Source organism: Urocitellus parryii, chromosome 1, assembly GCF_045843805.1.
Source record: "Urocitellus parryii isolate mUroPar1 chromosome 1, mUroPar1.hap1, whole genome shotgun sequence".
In the NCBI taxonomy this organism is placed as follows: Eukaryota; Metazoa; Chordata; class Mammalia; order Rodentia; family Sciuridae; genus Urocitellus; species Urocitellus parryii.
Window position 1 is genome coordinate 64,112,419 of NC_135531.1, and position 16,238 is coordinate 64,128,656.

The window sequence follows — 16,238 nt, forward strand, 5'->3', positions numbered from 1 at the left end:
CGATACCCTTTCTAAGATTAAAAAGAAAATATATCCAACTTATTTGGAAATTCGTGCCCCACACTAGCAAATGCTTCCCATCTCTGTGGTCTTCCCTAGGATAGCACTATCCACAACGCCCGGGCCACGGCCACGGCCACGGCCACGGCCACGGCCACGGCCACAGCCACAGCCACAGCCACGGGCAGGCGAAACTGCGCAGGCGCGGCGCTCCCCGCGCCTTCCGCCTCGGCCTCGCTGGTGCGCCCAGGGGTTAGGAGCTCGTGGTTCTCCGAGTCCGCCAGCCTCGCGGGCGATTGTCCGCTAGTTGCCAATCGCTCGGCGCCTGCGCAAACGGCGGGCGACCGTCACCATGACAGCGCCGGCCCGGGGCCCGGGTAAGCAGGGGTCCCCAGGGCTTCCGGCCAGGCGGGCTCTGCAAGAGTGCGCAGCGCGGCCCTGAGCCCAGAGCTCGCCGCCCGCCTTCCCGAGCCAGAGCCCGGAGTTGGGCCTCTCTGAGAGGCTCGTGTGGCGGCAGGGGAGTGTTTCAGGTCCTCTTAGCTCTCCTCACCTAGTTTTCCTTGAACTGAGCGGCTCCTGGCGGCCGGGGATGGGCGCGCGCCCACCATCCTGTGGTAGAGAACCACGGTTCCCGGGAGGGCGTTAAAGAAAGAGCGTTTAGGGCGCCCGAGAACGGCTGGTTAATTATTTGGAGATCTTGGTTGGTTTGAAGGGATCGTGACACTTGCCCAGCCCATAATTTCAATAGACAGAATAGGGAATAGCCCATGGTCAAGTGCGCTGCTGCTTTGGGAATTGGTTGAGGGTTGACAATGCAGGGAAGGCATGGAGCCCGGCCTGCCACCTTCTCGGTGCACGACTTTTGCAAGCTACTAACTAGTGTATGCTGTTGTTTGACCCCTGGAACCCAAGGTGTTTTAAACCGCGGACGTCGAATTCCCCAGAAGGTTACAGTCTCTCTTACATAAGCATGAGTGGTGGCATTAGACAGCCTCGGTGGCGCATTCCTTCATCAGCTTAGATATTTTACAGAATGTAAATATAATAGGTGATCTTTATGGGGCATTTAAAGTATATTGAAGTAGGTCAGAGCTTTCCAGTACCAGGATTTGGACTCATTACTAGTAGTAACTTTTTGGTGTTTTCTAGATCATAGTAAATATAAATTTTTTATCCTGCATTTTTCCTAATATCACCATGTCACAAAGCTTTCTATAAACAAATAACTTTAAGTGACTGAATTGTTTTATCAAAAATTATACTGTAATTTATTTAACCAATTTCCTCATGTTTCCTTTTTTTAAAAAAAAATAGAACTCATGCAGTAATGAACATCTTTTTATTATTCTTCCTCAATTCTGATTTTAAAAAATCTTATGCAAGATTTTTGTAACAAGAATTACTGAATCAAAGAATGTGAACACTTTTTAGGGCATACGTTAAGCCTCATAGAATGTTTAATTCTGAAAGTCCAAATCTCGGACTAGGCTCACACTCAAAAAATTAACCACTCTCATTATTAAGCTGTAAAAATACAGATTTTCCTGAATTAGTGCAAGGTTTGCAAAATGTTGGAATAAATGTGTGCTCAGGTGAAAATTTCCAGATTGTGACACACGCCATTAAAAAATAATAATGAATTCTAATCTCATGACCAGTTTTTGGCTTAGCTAATTCTTAACCAGTTTGTTTCACTAGGTGAATCATTTTCTTCCCTTAACATTTTTAAAAATAATATCTTTTCAGTGTAAAAGAATTCAAAAGGCACAATAGGATTTTTAGTGCAAGGTTCCCTGCAGTCCCTCAGTCAGTTCCTCTCCACACAGGCATGTGTTACCATTTCTTGTATATCCTTTGAGAGGTTCTGTGTACAAGCCACATGTAAAATATATAATATGTTAGTATATGTAATATGCATAGTCTTTCTCCCACTTTCTTTATATACAAATTAATTTTATAGCACTAGTTCTTAGCAGCTTAGAGTAAGTAAGTTTATTATATAGTTCTAAAAGTCTTCAAAACAGTATAATTCAGTGGTTGGCAGTGTATTCACAGAATTGTGCAACTATCACTACAGTCAATTTTAAACTATTGTCATCACCAAAAAAAGAATTAAAATCCTCTTTATACCTCAAACCATAGCTGCACATCTACTTTCTATCCCTACCTATTTATCTTTTCTGGAGGCTGGGGTTGTGGTTCAGTGGTAGAGTGCTAGCCTAGCATGTGCGAGGCGCTGGGTTAGAGCCTCAGCACCACATAAAAATAAATAAATATCTATTCTGGACATTTCATATAAATGGAAATGTACAGTGATGTGATCTTGTCTGTATGACTTCTTTCATTTTGCATAGGATTTTTCAAATTGTGTTCATATTGTGGCATGTATCAGTATTTCATTCCTTTTCAGGGTCAAATAGTATTTTGTTGTATGTGCATATGACATTATTTTATCCATTTATTTGTTGATGGACATTTAGATTGGTTATATTTTTGACTATTATAAATTGTTGTTGTTGGTTTTGTGCTGCTATATAACAGAGACCATAGACTGGGTAATTTGTAATGAGCAGAAATGTATTGGCTTACAGTTTTGGATGCTGAGAAAGCCAAGATGGAGGAGCTAAAGGGCTTTCTTGCTATGTCATAACGTGGCAGAAGGAGCATAGCTGAAGAGCAGCAGGAGACAGAAAGAGACAGTGAGGGAGTACAAGACAGAGTGAGCCTATTCCTATTATAAGGACTTTAATCCGTTCATGAGGGTGGTGCCCCCATGAGCCAAACACATCCCATTAGGCCTTACCTCTCAACCCCACTACCTTGGGGATGAAGTTTCTAATACATGAACCTTGGAAGATGCATTCAAACCATAATATGAATAATGCTGTGGTGAACATTTGTGTGCAAGTCTTTGTGTGACTATATGGCAGATTATTTTTAATGGTGAATCTGGTAGACACACTAGAAGTAAATAGAAGTAACTTTAATGATTGTCTAGTCCAGAGGTCAGCAAGCTTTAAAAAAAAAATAATTTATTACCTCACATACTAATCATTTATGATAAGAACATTTAACTCTTCTCCCAGAGAGTGTTAAAAATAGGGGAATTTGGGATGAGTATAGGGGCAAATGAGAACTCTGTATTTTTTTTCTATAAATCCTAACTGCCCCCCAAAATGTCTTAATCTTAAGAAAACTGCAACTGATTTTGCCTTTCTCTTGGCCCCATTTTCAGAGTTATAGGCTGCTTAAGATAGTAATACTAATACCCTGGATCATAGGTAATCAGAGGCTTCTTAAATTCTAAAAATATTCATACAGTCCCTGACTTAGGATGATTTGACTTATGATATTTTTGACTTTATATGGTGCAAAAACATTCCATTTTCCATGTTCATATAGTATTTGATACATTACATGAGATTCAACACTTTATAGTAAAATGGTCTTTGTGTTTGGTGATTTTGCCCAAGTGTAGGTCTTCTAAGCATGCTTAGTAGAGTAAGCTAAGCTCAGATGTTCAGTAGGTTAGGTGTATTCAGTGCATTTTTTTATTTATGATATTTCCAACTTACAATGAATTTATTAGGACATAACCCTATAAGTTAAGGAGCATCTGTATATAGTTGTGGTTAAGTACAATATAGCAATTTCACTCATTAAAAGGGCAAGAACTTTAAAAAAAATTTTTAATTTGTTATATATGACAACAGAATGCATTACAATTCACATTACACATATAGAGCACAATTTTTCATATTCATGGTTACAAAGTAGAGTCACATCCTTCATGTCTTCATATGTGTACTTAGGGTAATGATGACCATTGTATTCCATTGTCTTTCCTACTCCAAGAACTTTTTAATTCTAATGTTTTTAGATTCTTCAGTCACAGTATTTGTAAGTGTTTCATCGGTCATTGTAATTATACATAGTAGTGGGATTCGTTGTTACATATTTGTACATGCACACAATAGAAGAATACAATTTGGCTATTTTGTTGCCCATTATTATTAATTTATAAATTGCCTTTATAAAACTTCAAATGCAGTGTTTAGTTGAAAGGTGCTATGGAAATATCTTATTATGAATCATTATCTAACAACTAGGTTCCATTAAGCAACCATTTATTTAAGTCATTTGGTCTGTCTCAAAAACTTTATTTGTAACAGCCACATTAGTCACATATTCTATCATGAGAATATACTATGATTTAATTATCATCCTATAGTTGGACATTTGTTAGGACCAATAATAGGCCTTCTATAATGCCTGGCTTAAATATTTTTAAAATGATAGCTATGCACTGCCATCTAAGTCCGAAAAGTCTCTGACTCTATTCTGTATGCTAAGTAGGGCCATGCATGGTGTGTTGGAGACTGGGGATAGTGGATTCTCCAGCTAACCCTTCCTTCTTTATTCTATTGCCCATCATCTAGGGTGGTTGCTGGGTCCCTGTGCATATTAGTAAGAAGTTTAATTATTTGCTCCTCTGTTCACTGATAAAATATTACTTTTATTTATAGTTTCTGATAGCCTTTTTAAGGTTTGTAACTGGTGTTAGATGGAGTTCAAATGACTTACACATAGGGAATTCGTAAGCAATGTTTAAGTGAAAAAACAATAATTAGGGATGTCAATATTATGAGAAACTTTTTTTATGGTGTGGGAGATCAAACTCAGGGCCTCACATGTTTTTTTTTCCTCTTCTTTTTTGCTTTTTAAAGCTTTCAAAAAAGTTATATATTAGAAAATGGCATAGTATGGAGTTGGCCTGGATACAAGTATTTTTTGCCACCACCTGCCTTAGTCTCAGTTAACTTTCATTTTAAAATATATAATTATGAAAAATCTGGTGTGCCAAAAATAGTTGATAGACATGAGAATTATTTATATTTGTACATACTAGATAAATCTATGACTGTTAATTCGAGTTTACTTAATATGAGGGTCTGAGAATCATAATTTGAAGATGAATATGTAGCAAAATATGAGATTTGAATTTTATTTTATTTATTTACTTGTTTGTTTGTTTGGTGTTTTGAACCCAGGGGCGCTTAACCACTGAGTCATATCCCCAGCCCTTTTTATTTTTTATTTTGAGACACGGTCTCATTAAGTTGCTCAAGCTGACCTTGAACTTGTGGTCCTCTTTCCTGGACCCAGTCTCTGGTATTACAGACCTGCACTACCATGCCTGGCCTGTCATTTGAATTATAAATTGTCAATAGACAGTAAGACTTCAGGTAGAGAAAACAATTAAATTGCACAAAACTTAAAAGTTTTAATTATAGCTTTCGCTTTACATAAATTAGGGTCACAATCATTAGAAGACATTGTAAAATAGTCTGCTCTTAAATTTCTGCTTTTTACTGGTTTTATTTTCTTTCTACATTTTTATGCTTCTGGTGTTCAGACCATCTTATATATCTACTAGTTATATTATTCATATGTATTATATACCTGTCACATCATAAGTATTCTTTGTTTTTTTTAATCTTGTATTTTCCTCAGGCTAATTACTTTGTTATCCTCCCTGGATAAGTCTTCTGTTCATTTTTATTAATTTTTTTATCCTATCACCTAGCCATCCCTTTTCTGGGCATATACTCAAATAAAATAAAATCACTACCTCTTAAAGATATCTCTGTGAACATTATTCACAATACCCAAGTTATGGAAAGAACTTGGATGTCTAAAGGCAGACAAATATATCAAGAAGATATGCTATGTCCACACATTGCACATGCATGAGCATGCATTGGGTATATGTGCCTACGTGCACGTGCGCGCACACATACACACACACATACACACACACACACACACATACACACACACACACACATACACACACATTCAATGTAATATTACTCAGCTCTAAAAAGAATGAGATTTGCTATTCACCACAACATGGATGAACTTGAAGGACATTATTATGCTAAGTGAAATAATCCAGACACAGAAAGAAAAAAACTCATGACTTCATTCATATGAGGAATCTAAAATTTAAAATTTGAAATTTACAAAGATGGAGAATAAAAGTGTGGTTACTCAAAGGAGGAATGATGAGATGTAGGTCAGAGGATACAAAGTGGCAAATACATTGGATGAACAAATATAGAGATTTCATGTTCAACATGAGGGTATATGTGATATTATAGTGTATATGTGATTTATGCTCAGTGAATAGAAATTTTAGCTATCTTGCCACAAAAACTTTAAAAATAGGTAACTGTATCAGATGACTGATAATGTTAATTTGCCTCATTTTAGCAAGATTTTTACTATCAATATGTATCTATATGATCTATCTTATTATACATAATAAAACATTTAAAAATTTTACCCATTAAAGAAACATTCTTTTTCATGTAAATACTGTCATTTTAGGATCTTGGAGTGAAAATATACTGGAATATTTTCTGAGAAATAACCGGATTACAACAGAAGATGGCGCTGAGATCATCTGGTATCATGCAGCTAACCACAAGGCACAGATGAATGAGGCATTGAAAAGTAAGTCAGTCCAGTTTCTGATGTTTGCTTTAAAGAGTAGATTAATTCAATACCTTTTTTTGATATCTAACCAAATTTTTTTAGTCCTAATCTAGCAAATTCATTGGACAAAGGAGGGCATTCTTCTCTCTGCTTCCACCTGAACAGTGAGAAAAAGCTGTCTGGACATTTGTGTTTGCTAGAACTTTCTTCAAAAGGACTGTTCCAGAATTTGGATTTGGGGATGATGGTGGAAGTTAGAAATTATCTCTCAATTAAGCTGTACCCACTGACCTAGCTTTATAGGTAATATAAGTAATATTTTGAACCCCATCTACTAATTTGGCTACCTTATTTCTCAGAATTCTTTCAGAAAATGAAATGCTGTTTGTTGAGCCTTCAAACTGCCTCGATAGCCTGAAGGCCCTGTGCAAACTGGCCTGTTTTTTCAAGTTCTCCTGTCCCAGTATGCTTAGTTTGCGTCTGTACCAGCCTTAGAGTCCTCTCATGGCCCAGCTCTTCTCCTCCTCTGACTGCCATATACATTCTTTCTGGAATGCTCTCTTCTCACACTTCGTCTGGCTAACCTCTTAAACATCCTTTGGTATCAATTAAATTGCCTGTTGCTTTATGAAGACTTTTCTTGAACTCAGAATCACAATTCAGGGTAGTTCCCTGTACTCTTCCTTCACATGTGAACTTCTGTGTCCAATTTCTTTTATTTAGCATATTTTTAAAGTTCACTTATGTTCTAAGGTCTATCATTATTTCATGTCTATTTATGATTGTATCATTTCATTGTATGTATATTGCAGTGTGTTTATCCATTCATCAGTTGATAAATATTTCAGTTTCTGATTTTTTGATACTTTTACTACTGCTATGAACATTCATGTACAATTTTTTTGTGGACATATATTTGCAGTTTTCTTGCATTATGTGTCTATAGAGTAGAATTGCTGAGTCATAGTATGTTTAATTTTTTTAAACTGCCATACATTTTTAAAATGGCTCTATCTTTTATATTCCTACTGCTGTGTAGATAAGGATTCTAATCTTTCCACATCTTTGCCAACGTTTGTTACTGTGCGTTTTTAAAAACAGCCATCTTGGACTGGGATTGTAGCTCAGTCGTAGAGCACTTGCCTAGCGTATGTGAGGCACTGGGTTCAATCCTCAGCTGCACACAAATAAAAATAAAGGTATTGTGTCCATCTATAACTAAAAAAGTTTTTTAAAGATAGCCATCTTGTGTGGTTTCTTTAAAAAATATTTTTAGTTGTAGATGGACACAATACTTTTATTTACTTGGAAAAATTCAAAAGTAGAACAATAGTTTAAGGTAAATTCATTTAGCTTTTTGGCATGTTTGCTCATCTGTAACAAATAAGGATTAAGAACAGTACCTGACATGTAGTAGTTACTCAGTGTTAGTTTTCTTTCCTTCCTTTTATCTTCTTTAAGAGGGACATGGCATCTCCTGCAGTTCTGCAGTTTTTCAGCATTAACTTAAGTTCTTTTATTTGGACAGGTAATGCTCATATGATAGAGGCCGATGTCATTCTTCCAAGTAATGGATCAGAGCATGCACAACCAGTCATGGCCCATCCCCCTGAAACAAACAGTGATAATACTCTACAGGAGTGGCTCACTGAGGTTGTGAAGAGCAATAAAGGCATCAAGCTGGATTTCAAGAGGTATTTGTACAAACATGCTACTGGCTGTTATAGAGTAACTTGGGGGCAAAATTAATAGCCACACATATGTCTGACTATCTACTTTTGTATCTTTTCCAAAACGAAAATGGATTTATGGACTCTAGTATGTTTCAGAGTCGACCTAAGACCTACTGAGCTGTTTGCTATAATTGTTTCTTTGAGGCTAAAGCTGATTTTTATAAAGGGATTTATCATGCACTATCATTCTGATAACAGATTGCTAAATCTAAAGTTCTTTTGTTAAGAAGTAGTCTTGGAAGGAAAGGTTCGGAGAGGTTTTTTTATGTGTATTCAGTTTGATTTATGTTGTTATATGTGTAAAGGGAATAATTTGGAACTTTTCAGTAACCAAAGAATTGCTTAAAAATACTATTTTGGAGACATTGATAATGAAGAATGAGGCTAAATGTCATTGTGTGTGTATGTGGGGGTGGGGTGCTAGGGATTGAACCCAGGGCCTTGTGCATGCAAGGCAAGCACTCTACCAACTGGGCTACATCCCAGCCCCCCACTGTTTATTCTTAAATGCTAGCAGCTACCCCAAAAGAACTGGGCCACTGAAAACTGAAATTTTACAGTGATTTTTTTCCATAACATTTGAAGGGGAATGAATGTAAATTAATGGTTATAAGAACACTTATTATGCATCAGACACTGTTCTAAGAGCATTACATGTATTTTTCATTTAATACTCGTAACAATCCTAAGAGGTAGATCGTTGCTGCTATTCTCATTTTCCAGATGAGGCAATGGAGACCGAAGGGATAAGTAGCCTGCCAGAGGTCACATTGTTGGTAAAAAGAGCTGTCACCCCAATTGGAGAGTTCATGCTCCTAACCAGATTGCTGTACTACCTGTGTGAGAGGAGCTGAATGATATTTTAGTCAATGTTTAGTAGTTCTTATTTTATGCTTCTAGGTTACATGTTTTAGTATAAAAATAATAAGTAACATATGGTAGTTTTTAAATTTTATTTGGAGTTTTAGCCAACTCCAGAGTTTAAGCAAAGAATTATTTTCCCTTAAAATGTAATTTGAAGTTACTTATTATAATATCAAGTATAGTTTATGTTTTGTCATCCCCAATGTCTATATGAAACTTGTAGGAAAGTAGGATAAGATATTCAGTACCATGCTATTTTGATTTCTATAGCGATGTGGTGTGTTTTGTTGTTGTTGTTTTCTGTTTTTGTTTTTGCAGTGCTGGGGATCAAACCCAGGGCCTCACACATACCAGGCAAGCACTCTACCACTGCGTCACATCCCCAACCCACCTTAGTAGTATATTTTGAAATTGGGTCTTATGGTTCCTCTAGCTTTATTCTTTTTGCTCAGCATTACTTTGACTATTCTGGGTCTTCTGTTGTTTCATATGAATTTTAGATTTGTGGTTTTAGCATGGCATTGATACAGTACAAGACAGGAAGAATTTAAAGCAGAGAAATGAGAGTATTTAAATTAGAATCTACAAAGCCAAACATTAGGGTTTCTTGAGCCATTAAAATCTAGGGCCTTCATTTCAGGAGCAGAAGAGTGAGAAGACTTGAATCTCTTTCACTCTGCTGGTATGTGGGAGAAGAGGAGTGAGAGACCAGAAGCTAAATGCTAGAGCCTGGTTTCTCTGGTTTATTTCCCAACTTACTGAGAATATTAATTTTTCCTCTTAAGGTAGGAGGCACAAAAGGAGTGGAGAGAAGAAAGATAGAAGCACAGATGGAAGTGTCCTCCCCTAAGATAAGGTAGAAGTGTGGAGAGTGTTGCTGAGTGTTCTCTCTGGCACCCACCTTCACAATGCTTAGCCTTTGCTGCAGTTAACTTTCTTGGAAATGAGCATTTCTAAAGGTTCAGAAGGATTAATCTTAAAGGTCAGAAGATAGAATTAGAAGTAGTGAGGTTTTCTAGTAGATTATGTGTATTATTTTAAAAAGTAAAAGTGATGTAGGCTGATTAAAACCTTATTGTTTTAAAGTACATAGGTGTCAGCTTCAGTTGATGTAGGGAGAAAAGAAAAAAAAAAGAAGCAGCCTTTCAATTTAACTAAAATATCCTTGTCTCTAGTTTATAGAATAGGTGCTTACAGTAAAAGAAAAATAAATGTGGAACTCATAAATGCTTTAAGGAAAATATAGTTTTTTTGGCTTTCTAGTTATTTTTAGAAATGTGTTTATGTCTCCAAATTCACCCAAAGAATACATGAGGGAAAAAAATATTTCTTTTTTTCCTTTAAGGTCTTGAGCTGGCACTGGAGATATAGTGCCTGGACACACTTGGTATTTCATGACTGTGTATGTGTAGGTTATGAGTACATTTCACATTTATTGTCTTATTTATACATTGTCTGATGAGTGAATATTTATGTCTTATATTGTTTCACACTTATTGATCCTAATATGGAGAGCTTTGAAACCCCTATTTGGTCCATAAGTAGTGGAATTATTTAAGTACTGATAGAACCTTTAAGTTCCTTTCATGAATAATAAGTATAAATCAACATTTTGAGATACCTTATCTTTCTCTTCTGTGTGTGTGTGATTTTTTATTTTATTTAATTCAGGTATTATTGTATTACATTTTTATTACAAATTCAAGAACTTTAAAACCATTAGTCTAAAAGAATTTCTTTTTACTCTAGAAATATTTCTCATTGATACCAAACTATGTTTTTAGTCTGGCAGCTGTGAAACCATCCATGATACTCTTAGAAAATGTGAAGAGGCACCTAAAGTGTCCCGTATGGATTAATGCTGATATTCTCCCTGGTCCAAATGGAAGTAACAAAGTAGTAAATGCAAAACCATTTATAGACACCGTGACATCCTTCTTTCCAGATGTGACATTTTCCTTGGGTTGGACAACAGGATGGCATCCTGAGAAAGTCAATGAAGGTGATAATGCTAATAATTTATTTTTTGTTGGTCAAATTAAAATATCCTTCAATTATAAAAATAACATCTTTAATATAAAGTAAAAAAAATCATCCCATAAAATGTAAGAGTAATGGAGAGATAGACCTGACCCAACAGGAATGTGTATGACCCTTCTGTTATTTTAGATAGATACTGTGTGTATGGTAGTATCTTATCACAGAGCTTCCGTGGCAAATATTTATTTGCAAAGTCTAGAATAACTAAAGTTGCCTCTTTAGATTCTTTGAACAAGTCCCGAATTGGTCTCTTTCAATTTGTTAACTGTTTTAGACACCCCCATCTTCCTTAGAGAAAACTCCATATGTCAGATGTCAAAAGTTTTCAAATGATATGAAACAAAAAGTGGTTAAAAATTTCAAATGTTTCAAATAATATGGAACCAAAAGAGCACAAGTTCTGCTCCCAAGTCATTGGACAGGGCCCTCATTATGTTCTTTCTGGCTGACAGGAGAGTGGGAAGCCAGAAGACATTCTGTAGGCTGGATCCCTTCTTTTTATTCTTGTCTTTCTACAGGTGGACCTCACATTCAGTTTGTTCCTGGTTGAAACTTATTACACTATTGGGTTTATCTATTTCTTCATACATCCCTATGTAGTGATTTCTAGATAATCAGCCAGTAAGCAACTCTCTGGGCCATCTTACCCACATGGTAAATATAAAATCATCAACTAAAAGACATTAGAGACTATCAAGATTGTCCTGTGGATTTCAGGGTGTTCAGTTTCTATTCATGTGCTTTTTCCTTTTCCACTATGCTGAGAATGGAATCGAGGGTTTTGCACATACTAGGCAAGTGATCTACCACTGAGTTACAACCCCAGCCCCAGATGTAAAGTTTTGCATCCAGAACAAATTTAGGGTAACTACTGTTTAGTGAGTAGTAACATTTTGCTAATAACCAACAATTGGTATAATCGAGAGAAAAAATCATATACTTTAACCTAATTCCACTTTAATTTTCTAATAATTTAGTTTTTATTCGATTAATTAAAGTATATAGCCTATAATTTAAAATGTTTGAGGATGATAAACTAGAAATTATCTGATACTGCTGTACTGGTTCTAAACTCCATTTCACTGTTTAGTCTAACTCTAGTCTTAGCCTCAGGCTGAACTGAATTCAGCCACGTGTGGGTCTTTGGATGTCTCCAGGCTACTTTTCCCTTCCTAGCTTCTCATCATTGCCAACTCGGGCTTTATCCTCCCTTACTTCTTATGTTGCATAGTTTTTTAAAAAAGAGAGGTCATAGGTTTATAATCACAAAGGCATAGCTTCTGTTAGCAATCCCTTCTTCTAATGATAAAAATATTATTTTCTAAAAACATTTCTCTTCTATTTATCAGGAATTTAACTGCCAAACCAACATATTGACTTAGGATTTCTATACTGAATTTAACTTATAATACTTTTTACAATCTACTTTTGAGTTGACGGTAATTTTTAAAAATATTTTTCTGATGTTGTTTATAAACAGGCACTTGTGTTAACATGTCCTAACATGATCAAATTTTCCACTATTTTCTTTTTCTTTCTTTCTTTTTTTTTTTTTTTTTGGTACCAGAGATTGAACCCAGGGGCACTTAACCACTGAGCCACATCCCCAGCCCCTTCTTTTAAAATATTTTAGATACAGGGTCTTGCTAAGTTGCTTAGGGCCTTGTTAAGTTGTGCAGACTGGCTTTGAATGCATGCTCCTCCTGCCTCAGCCTCCTGAGCTACTGGGGTTACAGGCACTGTGCCTGGCACTATTTCTACTTTAGTTAAAATGTACAAATAATTTGGAGTAGCCAAAAATAAAATGGATTTGAATTATCACTTTAACAGCTAGTAAATACCTACCACCTTATTTTGAGAAAGAAAATACAACTAGAAAATCTCAGTTTGTAGAGAATATTAATGAATATCAATGATATAGATATATCTAAGAGAAAAGCTTTAGAACCTTTAAAGTAAGTAAAAATAGTGTCAAATTTGTGTTTTTTAGAGAATAAAATTATGGCATTTGCAGGTAAATGGTTAGAGTTAGAGAATATCATGCTAAGTGAAGTAGGCCAATTCCAAAAAAACAAAGGCCGAATGTTTTCTCTGATAAGTGGATGCTAATCCATAATGGAGATGGGGTTAGTGGAGGAACTTTGGATTGGCCAAAGGGGAGGGAGGGGAGCAGAGCAGGCATGGGGGTAGGAAAGATGGTAGAATGAGACAGACATCATTACCCTAGGTACATGTATGATTACATGAATGGTGTGATCCTGTGTACAACCAGAGAAGTGAAAAATTGTGCTCCATTAGTGTTCACTGAATTGAAGAGTATTCTGCTGTCATGTATAACTGATTAGAACAAATTAATTAATTAATTAATTTTAAAATTTTGCTTTTTTTTTTTTACACTTGAGAGATTAGTAAAACCTTCTTGGGTTTTTTTTTTTTTTTTTTTTTTTTTTTTTTTTTTGGTGCTGGGGTTGACCCCAGGGCCTTGTATATGCTAAGCTCATGCTCTATCACTGAGCTGTACCCCCAGCCACAGTAAAATCTTCTTAATGTTTTAATTTTTTTCTGTTGAATTTGCTCTAGGGTATTTATGGCATGATTTTTATCTACATTTCCCACTTAAAACATTTCCTTGGGCTGGGGATGTAGCTCAGTAGGTAGTAAAGTGTTTGCCTGGCATGCACTGGGACCAGGGTTCAATCCCCAGCACTGAAGGGAAAAAAATTTTTTTCTTGAGTTTTATGTTATTTAATTCACTCCAACTCCAAATGGAAATTTTTATGAATTATCTGTGAGTTTACCTGTAGATTATCTATGGATTTACCTATTAATAGGTAATTTAGTTTTTTATTAATCAACTCACAAGATTCCAATCAAAAACTTAAATTTCTTTTCCTTTCAGGGTATAGTTGGACAATGGTGAAGGAGATGGAATATATATGCAATGAACTAAATCAGCCTGTGACATTCCCTGTCAGAGCAGCATTAGTTAGGCAATCTTGTTCTCAGTTACTCTGGCTGTTAAAGAAATCAAACAGGTAAGTATTATTAGTTTAACAATATAGAGTATACATGTAAGACAGAAAGGGCATGAAAATTGAAAGACAGTGTGAGAGAAAGAGACCAAGAGAATGAAAATAGTATTTAAGTGCACAGACTCCTGCATTAGCTGAAACTCCATGATGAGCCTTCACTATTTAACATCCTATTCCACAGAAAAGTTTAGTAAATGTTTTCATCTTTTTATTATGTTATAAATTCACAAAATTTTATGAGTAGATTAAATAGTTTCTCTTTGAATTTCATCATAATTTCAGAAATCTTTTTTATATAAAATTAGTTGGACCACATATTAACTAGTAAAATGTATTATAAAGTTAGATATTTTAAAACAGTTTGGATACTATGTTTTTAATAGACTGGTCAATAGAAAGTTTAAAAATAAACCCAAATCTATCATGTATAGGAAAAAGCTGGCATTGCAAATCACTGGGACAAAAGTTAATAAATGATGTTAGAATGGCCATTTAACTGTGCAGGTAAATCAATGATGACAGCTTCCTTTTTCCTTCTCCAAAATAAATTCCAGTTGAACTAAAGACTTGAACATCAAATAGTAAATGCATAAAAAAACCTGGGATATAGTAAATATATTTTTAAATATAGTAAATATATTTTTCTCCTTAGTACAGAAACTATAAAGGAAATTTTGATACATTTGAATACATAAAAATGGAAAGATTCTGGTAAAATAGTACTTTTTATATATGTCAGAGAAGTGTAAAGAATTCTAACACATAGTTTTTACAAATCATCCAGAGAAAGATCTAGATTAATAAATTCATTAGATTGGAGAGACTAGCAGAAACTGACATAGATTACTAGAAACAGTATAAACTGGCCAGTAGTTTCCTTAAGAGAAATTGGCAGAGAGCCATGAATTTCATCAGTGAGGACTTATCTTATTAGTGGAAGTTCACATAAGCACACAGACATAGGTACTAAGATATTCTTGAAGTATTTTAGTTGTGAAAAAGACTTGAGACATTCTAAATCCCTATCAGTCAGAAACCGGTTGAATAAATTATGGTACACCCATATGATGGAGTATTATATACTCATTACAGATAGTGCATTAGATGCTATGTTTAATATGGAATGTTCTCTAAAATAATTTTTAAGTGAATAAGGTACCAAAGATAGATGTAGTTTGATTCCATATGCATGGGAAAACAGGATGTATAAAAATATTTTTAGATGAATTTAGAATCATTTGAATCAATGGCTGCTAGCATTATGCTTAAAGAGAAACATTAGATGGTACCAGACAATGTCCTAGTTAGGTTCTTTGTTTCAAACAACTGAAACAAATTCTGGCTAACTTAAGCAGGAAAGAGATTTATTGAACTACAGGGAGACATCCACTCTTGCAGTATCCTGTGATGCTATTAGACATTCTCTTATTGCAAACCCATCATTTATTTATTAACTCTGCCTCTGGTTTTGTTTTCATTAATGTTGGAGAACTGCATGGAAATCAAGTAGCATACTGTATTAACTTTTAAAGATTATTATTGAAATTAAAGCATTCAGTTAAATGAAAAATTGTAAATTCTCAGAACTCTAGAGCCCTTGAGAATATATTCTCATACCTCCATCTGAGAAACATTTATAATACAGATGAACTATATTTTCATGAAAACATAGTACTCAAATAATCAAGCACACAAGCTCCAGAAGACTATGGGAAAACAGGATGTATAAAAGTACATATATAAAAGTACGCCACATTTGTGAGAAAATTCAGCCCAGGCTGAATTCCATTTCTGTACATTTTATATTGTCTTTTAACAGTGTGTCACAGTGCTTTTCAAATAGTCATGTTCAGTCCTATGGAACTTTCAACTCACAGAGACATCTGATAACCCAACAGACCTCAATCAAAAATAGATCTTTTAAACATAATCCACATGGGCCTGTAAAAGCTGAATTAACACAGAGTATTCTGTGGACATGATGAAAATTATTAGCTGCTAACTAGATATTCCTGAGCTGTTCAATGTGGCAGTTGATCTAAGAAATCTAAGAGTTTCTCCCCATTAA

At 35.3% G+C, this 16,238-nt stretch overlaps 1 protein-coding gene across 2 annotated transcripts in view; it reads left to right on the top strand.

Moving 5' to 3' along the window:
• The first annotated feature begins 235 nt into the window (after window positions 1-235).
• Window positions 236-16,238, top strand: part of Fam151b (family with sequence similarity 151 member B) — a 30,713-nt gene continuing 14,710 nt past the window's right edge. For both annotated transcript variants that reach the window (XM_077796111.1, XM_077796114.1), the window contains exons 1-5: window positions 236-377; window positions 6,394-6,519; window positions 8,030-8,195; window positions 10,883-11,100; window positions 14,038-14,173. In XM_077796111.1, coding sequence (XP_077652237.1) covers window positions 353-377; window positions 6,394-6,519; window positions 8,030-8,195; window positions 10,883-11,100; window positions 14,038-14,173 — 671 coding nt within the window. In that variant the 5' untranslated portion in view covers window positions 236-352. The remainder of the gene's footprint in view (window positions 378-6,393; window positions 6,520-8,029; window positions 8,196-10,882; window positions 11,101-14,037; window positions 14,174-16,238) is intronic.